The sequence below is a fragment of the Mus caroli genome, chromosome 1 (genome assembly GCF_900094665.2).
Source record: "Mus caroli chromosome 1, CAROLI_EIJ_v1.1, whole genome shotgun sequence".
Lineage (NCBI taxonomy): Eukaryota > Metazoa > Chordata > Mammalia > Rodentia > Muridae > Mus > Mus caroli.
Genome location: NC_034570.1, coordinates 50595523 through 50614378, shown reverse-complemented (window position 1 = coordinate 50614378; position 18856 = coordinate 50595523). Strand labels below are relative to the sequence as shown.

Below are 18856 nucleotides of genomic sequence, written 5' to 3'. Positions count from 1 at the left end.
TATATATATATATACATGTGTACACACACACACATGCACATACATACCTTGCCAAAGGCCTTCTGTGGCCCAAATCAGGCTAAAATCTCTTTGTCCAAGAAAATTGTCACCTGACTGACAATCTTCCTCTGCCCAAGTCTTGCTGCTCAGCCCCTGCCTTGCAGGTTCTCTCTCTATATATATTTGGAGAGTGGAACCTTCCCACAAGAGCTCTTTAGAAGGTCGTCCTCTTCAGCACATGGGGTGGGCTGCATGTTGACTTTAAGATGAAGGAATCAGTCAGTGGGAATTCCATGATCTTGGTTGTAGCCAACGTAGGGGTTTGGTCTTGGAACACCAGTCAAGAGTGTTAATGATTAATTCCCTGCTAATGTCATTTGTAAGTATATTTGTTTTGTACTGAGTTCTCAGCTATTAAATTAAATCCACCCTTAAGCAAATTCACATTTAAAAGTATAATCACTCAACAGTTCCAGCTTATGAGGATGACCAGCATGGGGTAAGCAAATAGGTTCAGAAGAGCCAAGGCAATGTGGCATGTAGACAATATGGACTTGCTGTGTGAATTCAAGTAGATAAGGATGCTGAGTAACTGGCCTCATGGGAACACCATTGTCCTCTTCAGCTTAGAGACTAGAATCTTTCTTGTGGGAAAAGGAACCTTCAGTCCAGTCACTCTGCCCTAGGGAATTAGGAACTGGGGATTCTGTTCCCAGTCACCATCCTGGGAGGAGGAGACTGGTTTTCTTGTCTCGTTGTTCATGGTTAAATAAGAGGGCCTGGTCCTTCAAGCCCCCACCACTTCCTGCGGTTCCTGGCACAAAGCTGAGATGCAAGAGTCTCCCCTTACCTTGTTTCAGTTAGAGCAATCATTAATATGGAGGATGCAAAGCTAATATCCCCATAGTGGAGTTTAGCACTGAAGAAGACGGCTCCTGGACTGACAGCTCGTTAACTTTTAGGAAGCGTTATCTCACACCAGTTAGTCTCTCTGTGTTCTTCTCTGGAAATTAGCAAGGAGGCCTGCCACTGATGGGAGTAAATGAAGGCTGAAAAGCAGCCCCGCCTTTGATGAGCCCTCATCTGACACTTTTTAGGCACTAAGTTACCAGGAATCTTGGCTCAGAGACCTCTCCTTCATGGTCTGAGAAACTGCCCTGCTTAGATCATCTGACTTGGTTTACCCAGTCTGGTCTTCAGGGTATAATAAACTATAATATCTCAGTGGTGTGGTAATGCAATAGTTTGTCCTTTACCAGAGCCACTGATTATAATGCCCTGCCTAAGATCTGCTTTCTATAAAAGGCATGTCCATACTTTTATGTGTTTGATTCACACAGTGCAGTTTTCCTAAGTCCTGTTATTAAGTGGTTATATCCAGAAAACAGAAATATGCTGAGGTCATATATTATTGGTGAGCATCTAATATTTTCACTAACCATAACTGTCAAATTGTTCTGCCTTTAGAGTGTCTCAACTGTAAAAATTATACAGAAAATGTGGCCCATTCCATGTCCTACACAGGCCTCAGACACACAGTAACCCGCCTGTGCCCCTTGGCCCCAAATAAGGAACCAAATGTGTTCAGCATTCTCTTCAAATAATTTACACCCCCTGCTGTAACACTGTGACTGGCATTGGCTAGTACCACCCCCATTTTGTTATTTTAGTAAAACCCAACTTGAGAGTTCACAAATCGCGTCTCCCAGGCATTAACAAGGTTGTTTGCATTTTGGTCACATTTTTACTTCTCTTGAGAATTATTTAGCCACCTAGATTAACTGCTTCAGAATGCTGGTGGTCATTTTAACCTGAAAACTTAGCACATCTTTCTTTTTTGGCCTTTGGCCATCCAGAAGCCATTCTGGTTTTTCAGGCTGTTTCTTTGGATGCTGTTTGAATTCCTGTTACTCAAGCCATCCTAACCTTTCACCCTGCTAGTCAGTGACTCTGCGTATCTTTAACTCAACAACTTCTTTCCTGTGGGCTGGGACAAGAACCACCCTTCCCCACTTACACCATCGAAGCAAGACATGTTGACTTAAAAATCAGGTTCTCAGAGTAACTGCCAGCCATTTCCTTGTTCCTCCTTATTGTTTTAACATAAATATGAAATCTTTGCAGCACCTTATCATTGCCTTTGCCTGTGCCTTAAATCTATCTTCAAAGGATAGGCCTTTTTTTTTTTTTTTTCTGTGAAAGTGCAGGCCAAGTTTTATCCTCTAAGAAGACATGATAAAGGTGATAGTGGTGTACAAATGGGAGAAAATGGAAAGGTGTGCTTGGTAGGCATTCGAGACTGCTCAATGGGCCAGGCTCCTCTCAGCCATCAAGATATACAGTCATGGGTTAGACATGCTAAAGAGCCTCATCTTCCTTACTCCTTGTCTAGATTATGTTGTCATGTTTATGGAATTGTTTTTCACTTAATTATTACTAAATGATCAATAAGCTTGACTCTCAGATGAGGCTGATGAAGGGGAGAATGGAATTTCCATTAGGTTCAAGGTGTGGCCAATGTTTTGCCTTTCTTAACGTCTAACTTGGAAAAGGATCTTCTTTGCTTGGTCTGCTTGCTTTTAATTTTTAGATTTTAAAATTTTATTTTATGTATATGAGTATTTACCTACAAGTATATATTTGTACCATATGAATGCCTGGTACCTACAGAGATCCGACAAGGGCATTGGGTCCCCTGGAACTGGTTTACAGGTGCTTGTGAGCCTTTGTATTGGTCCTGGGAATTGACCCAACCTCCTCTATAAGAGCAACAAGTGCTCTGAAACACTGAATTCATCTCTCTAGATCCTTCTGCTTATTTAGTTTTGGTTCTGATGTGTTTCTTGGTATCATAGCCACTCTATGCCAGAAATATAAACAAACATTTCTGTCTTTCTGCAATGTTGTAATTTATTGAATAATAGTATATACATCAAGTTTATCCATTTCAACAATAACAGTTTGTCACATAATCCTGTTTAGGCAAATTCTTATTCTTATTCTTATTCTTTTATTCTTATTCTTATTCTTATTGGTGGTGGTGGTGGTTTTATTCCACTCATAGTTGCTCATATTAACTTACTTCATATCATACAGCACACCAAAAATATATCTGTAGACATGTTTGCATTTACAGAATGAGTACAACCTAAAGTGGCTTCAGTCATTCCTTTTAAAATGGAGTCAAAAGCTGTTCTTAAAATGGTGTGTCTGGCGCAAGGAAGAGCCTGAAAAAACAAACAAACAAACCCATGTTTATGCAATATGAAATACCTTAGAGCAGTGGTTCTCAACCTGTGGGTTGCGACCCCTTTTGGGTGGGGATCAAACATCCCTTTCAGAGGGTATCCAAAGAACACTGAAAAACACAGATATTTGCATTATAATCTATAACAGTAGCAATATAACAGTTATGAGGTACAACACAAATAATTTTATGTTTGTGGGGTCACCACAACATGAGGAACTGTACTAAAGGGTTGCACCATTAGGAAGGTTGAGAACTATGTCTTAGAGGAAGGTATGGACTAATTTTAATATTTGGTAGCCATTTAATTGAGACATAGTTATTCATCTCAACTTTGCTGTTTTTATCTTATCAGCTCATTCAGCTGTATGAAGGTATTACTTCACTGGGCTGCCTCTTGGATGGTCATAGATTCTGGCCATTCCTAATACCATTATTAATAACTGCAAAATATTTATTTTACCCCAAACTATTCCAAAGTTGTTGGTATAGTTGTTCTCAATTTATTATTGAGGAGAAAATGCTATAAGCCGAAGGCTGTTTTAAGTCCCATGTTTCCTCCAAACCCAAGTTTATTTTAACGGATTATTGTGTCACAGCGTTGTTATGCTTTTATCTTTGACCAAAGTGTTTATTGTGAGAAACAGTTATTAAGCTGCATTAAAAGCATACACAGTCGTCCCATAGTATCTTGGTTACAATATTACAGGAAAGCCAGACTAAGGCTCGAGGATATTGAACATGGATTTCCATGTTGGACTTCCTATCAGTTTGCTTGTTTGTATTGATTTCTTTTGACATGGTCTTCCTTTATTGAGCTTCACACACTCTCTGTCCTTTTTTTTAATCCCCTTCCTACAGCTGTATGTGCTAAGAGCAATTGTACAAGGAAAACCAACTTATATTAAACCTGCCTGGAGTCAAAATGTAATCTAACACCTGTAGTCTGCAGTTTGTCATCGCTTCATGGGTACTCTTTTTTAATAACATATTTCCTGCGTTTTGACCTTAGGATACTGTATAATCGCCCAAAAAGCAACAGAACTAAACCATAGTTTTTAATAAGCCTTATAATGTTAGGATGTGAAATTACAGCCATAAGAGCCAACACAAGTAACATCATTTGAAGCTAAAAATAGTGCTGAGTTGTGTCTAAGAGAATATGTTTTGCCTGTGAAAATGTCTCCGAACGATAAAGTCAAGAGGCAAATCATAACGTGTGTGTGATTTCCCTACAGCCCTGCTCTCGACCTTACATGATTTGACTCAAGCAAGTATGCTTTCAACTACAGAATCTATTTTGAATGTTCTAGTAAAAAGCTTGACAATCATTAGGGAGAGTCAGGCTCACGTCTCAAGTGTGATTCAAATGGTATGGAAGCTGCCAATCCTTTTGGTCTTGTGACCCACTTTCAGTTTTGCAATTGATGACCTCAGTAATATGTCATGTATATCAGTCTTACCCAACTGGTAACTAACCGTTACATTGAGGAGTCTGCTAAGTTTTAAATAACTGTACATGGTACACATGTGTGCAATATACAGTCTTTTATATACATTTGGAGATATTTTAATGTCAGATATTTAATGTCTGATAATTAATGCTTTGGTGAACAGCAACTAGATTCTCAGAATTGCTTGTGTGCTTGATGTAATATGTGCTTCTGGTTGAAGCTGATAAAAGAATTATTATAGCAAGAGATAGTTTAACAGGCATTCCAGATAATTGAGAAATTCTTTTTGATATTTTAGCGAGACTTTGAAAGTGACATGTTTTTGTTTGCAAAATGGAATTGAGCCAACATATTGGTGAATATTTCATATTTTTGTATTTTATTTATTGGTCTCCATTTAACTTTGAATGGATCTTTTACCAGTTTATAACTTTACAGTATTATATATTAGTCACTTGGGAAATACTAGTTTGTTCATTTATGCAGATTTATAAATGTTGAGGCTTCTTAATATAGCATTTCTAAAAGCATCTTTTAAACCAATACTAATTTTCATCTGTAGTTTTTGTCTTTGGTGTCTTTGATGCAGATTTTAGCACAATCAAAGCAATGAGAAGTAGTACCTTACTTAGTTTTGCTTGGAATTAGGCTTGATGTCATGGGTGCCTTAATGCAGCATATAGTTTCACCGAGGTTCATGGCTCTTGGTTTTTCGAAACAGGGTTTCTCTGTGTAGCCGTGGCTGTCCTGGAACTCACTCTGTAGACCAGGCTGGCCTCAGAGATCCTCCTGGATCTCATTTTAAGAACCACTAGTGAGGGCTAGGTCCCTAAGAGTCCACACAGCTTATGACTAGAGATATCATTTCAAAGGGGGACTCTGGCTTTGAGGTTCAGTTCTAAGTGACAAATCCTTCCGGGGCAGCTTCCATGTGCCAGGTACCATGGTAAGAACATGTATTTATGAAGTCTGATGAAGGAAGAGAAGTTACTAGCAGAGATGTTCTCATATCCATGTGGACCCTTAAGGTGAAAGGGCCAATTACTGAAATTGTTGCTGGTTTTAATAATAGACATATTGACAAAAAAATACATGAAGAATTTAGTATTGATCTTTAAGTATTAATCACATTTTAAAAATGAAACTTGCTTGGAGCTGGAAAGATGGCTTAGTGGTTATGAACACATACTGTTCTCTTTCGGACACTCAGATTTGATTCCCTGCACCAACACTGGGCAGGTCATAACTGCCTGTAGCTCCAGATCCAGGGGTCACCTACATTCAACATGCACATACTCACATATACATATGTACATAGTTAATAAAAATAAATCTTTTTAAAATGAAAATTGCTCTTTTAAAAGGCTTTAGTTATGATCAGACCTCTGCCAAATACTTCATACAGAGGATCTCACTTAATCTTTTTTCTTAATTCTGCAGAATAGATCTTTCAAGGTGCTAAACACTGCATCTTAGAGAAGAGCTTGCTCAAGAGTCTCAAGGTTGGCAAACAGTGGTACTTGGAGTAGGAACTGCCTTGAAACCAGAACTTTATAACCCCAAACTTGCTTGAAACTTCTACACAGTTGTATGTTATGAGTTATCTAGTGCCCTATATGTTTTTGAGAAGAGAGGAAATAGCAACAACATTAATACACACACACACACACACACACACACACATCCCTGTTCTTGGTGACAATGTTGTTACTTACTATATGTAGATTAACCAAGAAGAGCCAGTGCTCAGCAGGGGTAAGAGTAAAACTAGAAATAAAGTCGAGAGGCTGTGAGATTGGCTCAGTGCAGCATATCAGAGAAGTCCTGAGCTCTCTGCTAGGCATGAGATGTGCCATCCACAGTTCACAGCCCAGTGGGCAAGCTATGTGGGCCATATACTTAATTCCTGCTGTTTATAATCACCAATGTTAGGTGTTTCCCCTGCTGAATTTTTAGACTCAAATTAATAGTCTCTACTACTGGTTTTGATGGGGTGGAGGGAAACTTGCCACTAAGTTGTTGAAACCTCAAGTACAGGACATTATATATATAGTAATGGGTAAAAATAATAGCATGCAATCATTCTTGTGTTTGGTATGCTACAGCAGACTTATGCCAAAGGACTGTTAACCATTGTTCTTGTTGGTTCATGTGTTTTTTTCTTGGAATTTTTGATGCAGGACTACTTTCCTTTTTTTTTTTTATTTTTTTGGATTGAGTATTTCATGTTTATTGGCATTGATGAGGTAAAACAAAGTGAGTAAAAGATATTTTGACTTTTTTGACTTTAACACCCAGTAGATGTGGACAGAAGATATCTTGTCCTTGTTGTCACCTCCTGCTGCTGTGCCTTATGCTGCAAGCAAGGCTTCCTTCTGTGAGTGAATCTTGTCCTAGAGACCTACATGCAGCCACCTGGAAAGCTGCTTTAACCTGTTCCCGTGCCCCCACCACCCTCTACATTCACCTCCGTAATCATTTCTCATTTTCTCTATATAAAAACGACCACAAAGTCTTGGCTTATTATAAGTAATCCAGTTCACCCCGTAATGATACAGTGAATTATATACTTTCCTAAACTTAATCATTCAAGATCTGACTTCCTTCCCTGCAGGCCAGAACCATTATACATTGCACATGGCTCCCAGCTGGTTCTCATTGAGGCCTTCAGAATCTGTTTGAGCGCTGAGAGCTTTAAGAAGAGGGCTTTATCTCTCTCCTTCGGCTTTTGTCATGGTTCCATGAGCTCCTTCTGTTTTCCAAGTTTCTCATTTTAAGACAGAGAAGCAGCATGTGTCCATGTTATAACTTTGCTTTGTAACTGGGCAAGAAGGCTTTAGGGCTCTATTTGAAAGATGGCATCTCTTCCAAATACATTTACAACTTTTCTTCCTGTGTTGTTAGTCTCATGTCCATTCATGTACATACATGTTATGTCTCAGCTCAGAGAGATTTCAGAAAATAAAAAGAAAGGAACTTTATCAGGCTTTGAAGTTTTAATTTGTTTGTATCCTGCCCATAGCTTACTTATTCACCAACCCTCAACTGTTGGACCTGGAACTCCTTATTTAGAAGCCTTCTAAATGAATGGGACCAATTGTTGAAGGTACCCCATAAGTACCCAGATATTTGATGCGTGGATCTACTTTGTTCTCTGTGAATTCAAGGCTGATTGTTGTAAACACAGTTCCTTTTAGGTGTGGTACGTGCCACAGCTGAAGAAGGCGGCCATCAATTAAATGTAGAGTAATTATTTCTTCCAGGGCTCAGTTCTGGCTACTTTATACTAATGTTTCCATTTCGGATAATTTAACAATGATGTAGTAACAGTATGTGCTGAATACTTCGGGGTTAGTATGTGGGCATACAGGTATTTGCCCTTCTGCCTTAGTGTAGTATTTTACAGCTCAAGCTCTGCTTTTGGCTAGAATAAATTGTAGGATCACAGGTTTCTCAGGGGTATTGTTTCACCCTGATGTTAAAATGCTAAGCTCCCCATGATGCAGGACTGGATCTGTCTCTCTCTATTGTCACTGCATGAAAATGCAGGACCAGTACTTTGAGTTTTGAAGCATCTTGGTCTTTGCGGTTCATCTTAGCATTGCACGCAGGAGGCACCCAAGCACCATTAGTGCTGTGGCTAATGGGACTGAAGAACTGAAGGATTTTTTAAAATATATTTTATTAATTTAAATGTAAGGGGGAGTGTCTGAAAAAATAGCTTATTTGCTAACGTGCTTGCTACATGAACTAGGACATGAGTTTACATCCAGACCCCATGCTAGTGTGCTTCTAATCCCAGTACCTGAGAGGTTGAGACATGTGGATTCCTGCAGCTGAATGGCCAGCCAGTCTAGCTTCCTCAGTGTGTTCTAGACCTATGAGCTCTCCTGGGTCAGAAAAGGGGGCATGAGGAGTAAATGGTGCCTGGGACTAGACATTCAGAGCTGACCTCTGACCTCCCTCCACAGACACACACACACATTGGCACACATGTGAAATAAATAAATGTAAAGCCGCCTGCAGCCATGGCCACTGCATGGGAGAGCATACTCCACTGAGCCGGCCTTGTTGTTTTTCAGATGCCGCAGGCTTGTCCTTTCCTCCCAGCCTTTTTGCTTGCTTCCTTTGTCTGGAACACTTTTCATACATGTGCCACCCCTGCCTCCCCCTCTCTCCCCACCCCAGGCCTCAGACCTCAGACCTCACGATGCTTCCTTCATGTGCTTTCCCCATTTACCTCTCTGAAGCACCTGCTCCACCTGTGTACTGCATCCTTGTCACTCATCATCCTCCTCTGGGCTGTTTGACTTAGGATTTTGCTTCCTGTCTATTCTAAGGACCAACTCAGCTTACCTCTGTACACTGTGCTCATGGGCTTCACATTCAGTTAGAGAGATGAAGAATGCAAGCTCTGTTACTTACAAGCTGGGGTCCCTCGACATATTTGGATTGTTTTTTTTTTTTTTTAATAAAACAGGTCAAAACATGGGATTACCATGAAATAGAGTATATATTTGAGATATATCATATATAACACATATAAAACATACATATTTGGAGCATTTGGCTTAGATTTCATGGATGCTAATATCCAATCCAACTGCTGCTGTTCTACCACTGCAATTTGTATATTTCATACTATGGGCCTCTCCCACCATATTCATGTTGAAAACAAATGATACTGAGAAAAAGGGAGAGGTTTTAACATATGCTTTCTGGTAATCTCATTTTAGAGATACCATAAATGCATTTGTGACAGAAAAATCCAAAACCCAAAAGAACCAAGGAGAATTAATGGGTACATAGAGGTGGAGAGTAAAGGCATAGCTGTCTTCACAAAGTGATGCATTTTATTATGTTAGAAAATCACAGGAACATGGTGCTGCACCTCAAAGATTAGAGATTGACTACTGGACTCTAAAAGTTTTGCCTAGTTTTAAGAACAAGTCTCAATATGTAGCCCAAGCTAGCCTTGGATTCTCAAACCTCTTGCTTGATATATTTCACAGCTGCACAACATCACACTGTTCTAGACCCACAAACTTTTTTTTTTTTTTTTGGAGATGTGGTACAATTTGCACATAGTAAAAATCATAGCTCTTAAACATACAGCTGAGTAATCTTTCAGACATATTTTCATTCCTTTAATCAATGCCCAGAGAATATTTTCAGCATCTCCCAAAGACTGTATCCTAATCTTTCAGTCAGTAACTCTCAAAGACAATGTACTCGTGGTGTTGCTGCTGGTCCCAGAACTTGCTCTGTAGACCAGGCTGGCCTCGAACTGAGAAAGATCTACCTACTCTGCCTCCTGAGGGTTGGAATTAAAGGTGTGTGCCACCATGCCGAACTACTTCAGGCTTTCTTACTGCAGTATGTGTTTTGCTTTTTTTTTTTTTTTTCTTTTTTTTCTTTCTTGACTCTTGCACAAGTAGAATCTTTAGTCTTTCACAGCTGACTCCTTTGAACCAACACTAAGTTTGTGACAGTTCCCCTGGCAGGCTAGTTGGCCTGACATCTCTAGTAATAGCATACCTGCTTTACCCTTTCCGTCCCTGAGGAACACTGTATCCTTTCAACTGTGGGGCTTTTATGACTGAAACGACTAGGACATACCTTTCAGAGGTTGCAGTATTCTTTCTGGCTCTAGACAGTGTACCTTTGTGTTTGTTACTTAGGTTTTATGTGACTGTAGATGTTAAAAACCAGCCAGAACAAGGATGGCATCAAGTGCCATGCCAACGTAGAAGGATGGCATCAAGTGCCATGCCAACGTAGAAGGAGGAAAGCTCCAGGGGCTCACTCCTACACCAGAACTGAAGGCAGTGAAGGAATGAGGAGAGCAGGAGGAGTCTTCCCTCCGCAGGGGCATACCAGTGGACACACATCATAGTATAGAGCGTGAGCAGAGTGTACAGATTTGGAAATATGCATGTCCTCTCTCTCTCCTCTCTTCTCTCTCTATCTCACACACACACACACACACACACACTCACACAGGAACAAGTAAAGAAAAAAAAAAAAAGAGTCCAGAGAAGAGAGTAGATGGGAGGCTTTGGAGAGAATAGAAAAGTGATATAATCTCAAAAAGAAATTAAAATAACCTAGCTAGTCATATATAAGTGCAAAAACTGCCCAGTGAACTCAGGAATGGGATTGCTTGCAAGTGTGTCAATCAAGAATAACTGGAGTGACTTACATGGTATTTGCTGGAGACACAGACTAACCTTGACTCATTCTACTTACTAAAAGGGAACAGAGAGCATGCTGTAACAAATTCAGACAGGAAAACCAAGGCTTACTGAAGTAGTTTATAAACCTGTCCTGTGAGAAAGAGGAGGGAGAGGTGGGGGCTAAAATTGTTAGTGGGAGAATTAGGGGGAGAAATGGAGGGAGAGAGATGAGAGATGGATGGATGGATGGATGGGTGGGTGGGTGGATAGATAATGCTGAATGAATTGCTGCTAACCTTTAGATGAGAGGAACTGGAGAGTGCTTGGATTAGTGTCCTCTTGACAAAGACCATTTTGTAAGCGAGACAGTCTTGGAGGTGTGGAGGTGTTTCCTCTGTGTACTCTGTCTATCATGGAAACACTACCCAGTAAGAATACACAGACCCTGGAGAGATGAAACGTTATTCAGATCTTTTGCTAGAAACTATCTAGAGATTGTAATTCTTTGTCTAGAGGAGGTAGAACATTTTGGAAAAGTGGAGATAGTTGTGGTAGACATCACTGGAGATCATTACTTTTTAAGCATTTTATGTGCTGTGGTTGGGAGGCAGACAGCCATTGGCAAGTACCAGCATACAAGCAAAAGACTCAGTCCTTTATGCAACTTATAAGCAGATCACTTTTAGAGACGTTCATTTTGTCTTGTGTATCTGATCTTTTCGAGTCTGTTAGAAAATACTAGAACTTACTTCATGCCTGTATTGTCATGCCCACCAGCCCACTCTTCTGTCTTGCTTGGTCAGAAAGTACATTTCATTTTATGGGGAATTTTTATTGCCAGTATTTCTTTTTCAAAATGCTTTTCTAGTCTATGATCTGCAAAGCCCCCTGGGAGCACCTCCAATCCCCCTTTTCAGCCTGACTTCTCCCTATACTCCTGACAGTGTACTCCAATGCAGTGTGTTCCCAGTTAGTTCTTGATCCAGATTACACCTTCATGAAGAATTGTAGGATTACATTTATATTTATCTATTTTAGACTGCCTGTAACCAAATAAGCAGTGAGCGAGCCCGTGCTGTTATTCTCGCTATTGGGTGTTTCACATTTGTCTTCTTTGTACATTGCTCTGTTCTAGGAAATGAGGGGAAGTGGAGTAGCCCAACTGTAGAGGCCTAAGGAGAACAAATGCTATCGTGCAGAAAGATTATAGTAACTTCAAAGTAGAGTTTTGGAAAATCTCTTTAAATCTACTCAGTGCACAATGGAAAGCCCCTTAAGAACCAATCTAATTATTCAATTAAATGGAACCGTTCTGCTGGCTTTTACTACAGAAGGCAAGCATAATTTAGAAAATGGAGCATTTTAATTCTCTTTTGTTTTCCAATTAACGCAGTTGCTCTAATAGGGACCACTCGTGCTTGAGCACATGTCCGGCTAGAGTGTGCTTTGTCCCTGATTCCAGTCCCCTTTCTCACCAGAAGCCAAGTCCCTAACCTGTTGAAGCAGAGGTTTATTTATTAGCATGCTCACACTGCCCACATCATAGGCCCCCGAGCACACATCTTCCTGTAGTCAAAGCCACCAAGAACCATGGGAGCCTGCAATGCAGGCCCACTCTCCCTGGCGGGGATAATTAGGATGTTGGAATAAGGGAGCTCTCACTTATTTTGCTGATGCCAGCTTACCACATCTGACCACACGAGTTTGTTCTTAGTTGAAAGTGGTAACAAAAAACGCTAAGAACATTGCCTCTAATTGGTTGGCACTGTTTGGACAGATGCTAGTCCACTGTTTTATAGTCCTTTGTTTTTTACATTTTTCTGCTACCAGCCACCAGCTTATTACAGTAGGTAGTCTCATTATGTAGCCCAGGCTGGCCTAGTATTTGTGGTTCTTCATTCTCCAAGCCTCCCACATGCTTATGCAGCTGTGGGCCACCATGCTGAGCCCCTCATCAGTGTTTACTAGGTAGCAGTAGTATTTGGAAAAGAAAACCTGCCATGTTTTATCTCTACTATTTATTATCTCTATAAAGAGCTGGCATGTTCACATGGGTGAGAAAGGATGCTTTTCATCATAGGCCTCTGCGGCGGCGTGGATGGCGGGCTCTCTTACCTTTAGCTGCTCATGCCGAGGTCTGTGCTGGTTCTCAGCTAACAGTGGGCCACGCGGCTAGACCTGTGGTGGGAGGAATGGCAACAGGGGTGATACTATGGGTGATTTTTTTTTTTAAGGGTGGCTACATACAATTCTTTTTCTGTGTTGTTTGGGTCTGATTCTCTGTGGACTCTGTAATTTGGGATCCTAACTTGGGAGAACATTTCATGAAGCATTAGAAAGTTGTAAAGCAGAAATGTGTGTTGTTTTGAAGTGAACTTGAGAGAGCACAGGAAGCTGGGCGCTACTGAGCACAGACATCGTGGACCTCAGCTCCGCACTTGACTTCACAGGTCTCAGCAGGGATGGCCGTGGCTGCTTTTTAATTCTATGACACACAGCTGCGGGTCAACTGCCAGTTCTGGCCAAGTCTCCCCACTGGGTCACATTCTCCCTTCCAGGCTTCATAGAGTTAATAAGTTCATATTAGAGTGGAAGTTATTTCATGCAGTGGTAATGGTGGTGGGTGAGGCTCAGGGTAAAGTTGCCCACTTAGGGTTTTCTTTTATGAATGTGTAGCATAGGTAGAGATAAAAAGAGGGGTACTTACAAAAAGAAAAAGAAAAGGAGAAATATTTAAATTTTAACATCTAGCTAGTAAACCTTGCAATTAAAAATTAAAAAATAGAAATGTGGAAGTATGTTCAAAACAGAGGGTTAATTAGTTTATAGGGATATTAAAATGCCTATCTAAATGCGGTTAAATCAGTCAATTAAAATTTAAAACATACAGAAGTTATATCTTTAAATTGCTTGAAAAATTTACATATATTACTTAAAATAATCATATTTAAAGAGCAAAATCAGAACTAAAAGAAGATAAAGTGTTTTTTTTAATTTGACAAAGGGTAAGTTGTCCAGTTCAAAGTACTACCCATTTCTCTATACCACCTGAGGAACAGTGAGGCTGAGAAGACAAGGATTGCCACTGACGTCCTGGGCCAAATCCACTCCCAGTGGGCAGAGGTGAGCTCATCGCTTACACTGAGAAGCACTGAGCAATAACTGCGGCCCCTTACTGAAAAGGTTCCCCTGCCCCTTCCTCCCTTCAGAACGCTGTATTGTATATACACTATGCAGTTAATATATGAGCCATGCTTGTAACACCACTTTCTTTCTTTTTTGATTTTTTTTTTTTTTTTTTTTTTTTTGGTTTTCGAGACAGGGTTTCTCTGTATAGCCCTGGCTGTCCTGGAACTCACTTTGTAGACCAGGCTGGCTTCAAACTCAGAAATCCGCCTGCCTCTGCCTCCCAAGTGCTAGGATTAAAGGCGTGTGCCACCACGCCCGGTGAAAAATTTTTTTAAAAAAAGTTTTTGTTAATCATTTTATTCGTTTACATTTCAAATAATATTTTCCCTCCACAACCCCGCCCATCCCATCCTCCCTCTCCCCCCAACCCCTTTGCCTCTATGAGGTTGCTCCCCCACCCACTGCTGCCTCACCTCTCTAGCATCCCCTTGTGCTGGGGCATCAAACCTCCACAGGACCAAGGGCCTTCACTCCCATTGATGCCAGATAGGCCATCCTCTGCTACACATGAGGCTGGAGCCATGGGTCCCACCATGTGTACTCCTTGGTTTGTGGTTTCGTTCCTGGGAGCTCTGGGGGATCTGGTTGGTTGATATTGTTACTCTTCCTGTGGGGTTGCACACCCCTTCAGCTCCTTCAGTCCTTCCCCTAGCTCTTCCACTGGGGTCCCCAGGCTCAGTCTGATGCTTGGCTATGAGTATCAGTATTGGACAGGTGCTGGAAGAACAACTAAGGGGACAGCCCCACCAGGCTCCTGTCAGCAAGCACTTCTTGGTGTCAGCAGTAGTGTGGGATGGAGCCCTGGGTGGGGTTGGTCTCTGCATGGCCTTTGTTTCAGTCTCTGTTCTTTTTTTTTTTTTTTTTTTTTTTTTTTTTTTTTGTCCCTGTCTTTCCTTTGGACAGGAATGATTCTGGGTTAAAAATTTTGAGATGGCCCCATTCCTCAACTGGGGGCCATGCAGATCTACTGGAGGTGGTCTCTACAGGTTCTATCTCCTCTTTGTTGCTTATTTCAGCTAATGTCATTCCAGTTGGGTCCTGGGAGCCTGAGCTCCCTGAGATTCCCTGGCAAGATGCTACTTCCTTAATCCTCTGACACAGGATGAGATGGAGGCTCAAAGACTTGCCCAGCTCCCCCAGCTATGCAGAAGAGTCTAACGTTGAACTGTGGTGTCTGCCAGTAGTGCAATGACTATCCTTACAAGTAGAGGTGATCTAAATAAAGCCAAGCCCCTCGAAACTCTGCTTGGTATGACCTTAGGCTTAACCACTCAGTGCCCCGCAATCTCAGTGCTGGTTTAGTTTATACAGTTCTGTCCTTCTTTCCTTTCCTCTTTCTCTTTTTCTTTCTCTTTCTCTCTTTTCTCCTTTCTTTCTTTCTTTCTTTCTTTCTTTCTTTCTTTCTTTCTTTCTTTCTTTCTTTCCATTGTTGTTTTTGAAACAAAGTCTTGCTAATACAGTCTAGGCAGGGATTAAATTGCAGTGTAGCCCAATGAACTCAAATTCATGGAAACCTTCCTGCCTCTGCCTCCTACATGCTGGGAGTATAAGTGTGTACCACCTTACCCGGCCCAGATGACTCTCATGAATCACAGGTTTCATAGTTGAGAATCTAAATCTTCAGAAATGATTTCAGCTTTTCCAAGATTTGACTTTAAGTGTGGTCTGAGGGAAATAATACATGTCTCAAAGGACTGGTGGCCTTGCATATGTAATCCCAGTCACACTAATTTCCTCCCCCTTCTGATTTTTCAGGTCCTTCATCGACAGCAGTCCCAGCCAACTAAGGAGAGCTCCCCTCCCAGAGAAGAAGCACCCCCACCACCTCCTCCAACAGAAGACAGCTGTGCCAAAAAGCCTCGGTCTCGCACAAAGATCTCTTTGGAAGCCCTGGGCATCCTTCAAAGCTTCATCCATGATGTAGGTCTCTATCCTGACCAGGAAGCCATCCACACACTCTCCGCCCAGCTGGATCTCCCCAAACACACCATCATCAAGTTCTTCCAGAACCAGAGGTACCATGTGAAGCATCATGGGAAGCTGAAGGAGCACCTGGGCTCCGCCGTGGACGTGGCAGAGTATAAGGACGAGGAGCTGCTGACCGAGTCCGAGGAGAATGACAGTGAGGAAGGCTCAGAGGAGATGTACAAGGTGGAGGCAGAGGAAGAGAATGCTGAGAAGAGCAAGGCTGCACCGGCCGAAACCGACCAGAGATAATGTGAACTCCGCAGGCAGAGCAATAGATGGGTCCAAGGACTTTCTGTTTTAGTTTCTTTCAAGTTCCTCTCAGCTTTGTTTTATTTTGTTTTGGTTTTGTCTGTTTTATTTTTCTTACCCTTAATGGCATTCCTCTGTTGCACAGGATAGCCTATAGACTGAGTAAGCTCAGAGTTTCTGAATCAGACGTCACCTTGGCAAAGACACTAAGTTTTAAACTTTTACAATTGACTCCACCATAGTAATTCCAGTCACGGGCGATCCTGCCGTCATTCCTGCCAACTTACGGAAGAGATACCAGGCAAATTCCAGGATGGGAAGACCCATGAGATAAATGAAGGAAGCTGCAAGTGTGTATATGTATATGTACATATTTCTATATTTACATATATATATTAAAATTGCATGGGACAGAGAACTTTACAATCCGAAGGACTAGACTGTGAAATGAGTTCTTAAAGAAAAGACTTGTTTATGTATAAAAACTAATACCACTTCACAGTGAGTCACTTTGACTTTGAGAAACTGCAGCCTGCTCTCAGGGCGGGATAACTATTTTTGAATTCCTATTTATTTTGTGTGTTTGTCCCTGATTTTTTTCTTAATTCTATGGCTTCCTATCTGGCAGCTTTTAATGGGTAATTTTTGAGGTATGTATTTAACAAAATAACACTGCCAAAAAGATGAGAGACAGGAGAAAAGAAGAGAGTAAAGTGGGAGAAAATCAGGGCATGTCAAAAAACCAACATAAGACCAATTCCTCCAGAGGACATAATGCACACCTTAAGCCAAGGACTCAGCGCCGTGACCCTCCACACTCCATTCCCAAGCATGCCAGCACTGTATCGACAGATGCCTTCTGTGGAATCCCGAGCCAAGTTCAGTGCAGAGGAAACTTGACCTTTAGCGCAGTCTCAATGAGTGACGTTTTGACGTTGGACCTATGGAATCCATGCTATGAGCCACATTTTGTTGTGAAGTTTATTTACTCGCTTGTGGCTTCAAATCTTAAAATTATTAAGCCTGCTCATTTAATATTGTTAGGATGTTATCCTTTCCTTTCCTTTCTTTCTTTCTTTTTTTTTTTTTTTTCTGGATTTCTTTTGTTCTTGTTTTTGTTTTGGTTTTGGTTTGGTTTGTTTTAAATAGAACATAGTTTAATGTAATGTTAGGTTAGAGAAAGAAGTTTCTGCCCGGTTAGGGGGCTCCCGCTCAGATAACTCCACCCGGCCCTCTCCCCGAGTGTTCCTACTCCGCTTCCATTTAGACTTCCTCTTCTTCACAAATCCCCTTCACTTTAGCCAGACCTCTGCAGACCCTGAGCTCACGCGTCTCCACCCTTCCCCTGCCACCACAGCCCTGGCAGGAACCTGGTTTGGAATCATGTACCTCCAGGCAATAAAGTAAGTGAAGCGATTTCAGCAGAGTCACCTACTCATCGGAAAAGGAAATAATTGTCCCAGTGCCCCACATAGCGCTTACCTTACGTAAAGCAGAACTAATGCCAACGGGCTGTTTTGTGGAACAAGCGTTAAAGCTGCAATCTACCACAGTTTGCCAAATCTCCTCCAGTTTCCTATTAGAAACAGTAGCATTACCTTCCAGTTCCAGTGACAGCGATTGCAAGAGGAGACCTCCCCTTCCTTTGGGACCGGCCTCCGGAACCCACTCCAGGCTTGAGATGGCCACTCAGCAGTCCCGCACGGTTGGATTTTATTTTCTTTTGTTTTGTTTTTGAGTTGTATCCTCATGCAACCTTGTCAAAGACCTCATGCAATATCACTTTGAAATTTATTTTCTGTTTACTACACAAACATTGTAATATAACTGTTAATACTATTTATATATTTGAAAGGTATAAGAGGTAGGAGTTTAAAAAAAAAAAAAACCTCTATGTGTAGATATTAACTCAGAACTTACACTATACAGGGAGAAGACACGTTGCAATACAAGCTAATTCTAGCTGCTTAGTAACCTCTGGAGTTTTCAAAGGGACATTTTTCCTGTACTTTTTCAAATAATGATGTTTAAAACAGTTACCCTTGACATGAGCGTCATGCAGCTTTGCAAAAGGATGGCTGTTTGCAATTGAGGCCTGGGCCCGCCCGTCCCCTTTCTGTAGATGCTGCAGCTTTAATCCGAGAGTCCACAGTTGCTGCTTCCTGATCTCCGAGTTACTCTTTCCAAATTGTCTTCTGACGCTGTTGCTGAAGTCACTCTGTACACATCTTAGACACCGATTTTTTGCCAAGCTCTTACAGGTGGTTCATCGATCGATGGCATCCGCATTTGGTATCTTTTACACTTCAACCAAAAATTTATTAGGTATTTTTCAATGCTAAGTCTTGCCTTTTATTTTTTAATTTCACTGCCAAGTTTGCAGTGGTTCTAAGTGAATCTGTGGGCATTTTAGCCTGTGGTCTTGCCAGATCTTTGCGAATTACAATGCATATATGTCTATTTATTCAATATCTGTCATATAATATCTATTTGGAAGAAGAAACTTTCTCTTGTAGTGCCTCTTGACAAAGCACAATTTCCCGCCCTTTTTTTTTTGTGAAATGAAGAAAAAA

At 41.2% G+C, this 18856-nt stretch overlaps 1 protein-coding gene across 4 annotated transcripts in view; it reads left to right on the top strand.

Moving 5' to 3' along the window:
• Positions 1–17327, top strand: part of Satb2 (SATB homeobox 2) — a 176298-nt gene extending 158971 nt beyond the window's left edge. For all 4 annotated transcript variants that reach the window (XM_021161899.2, XM_029481375.1, XM_021161889.2 and 1 more), the window contains exon 11: positions 15822–17327. In XM_021161899.2, coding sequence (XP_021017558.1) covers positions 15822–16283 — 462 coding nt within the window. In that variant the 3' untranslated portion in view covers positions 16284–17327. The remainder of the gene's footprint in view (positions 1–15821) is intronic.
• The last annotated feature ends 1529 nt before the right edge of the window (positions 17328–18856 follow it).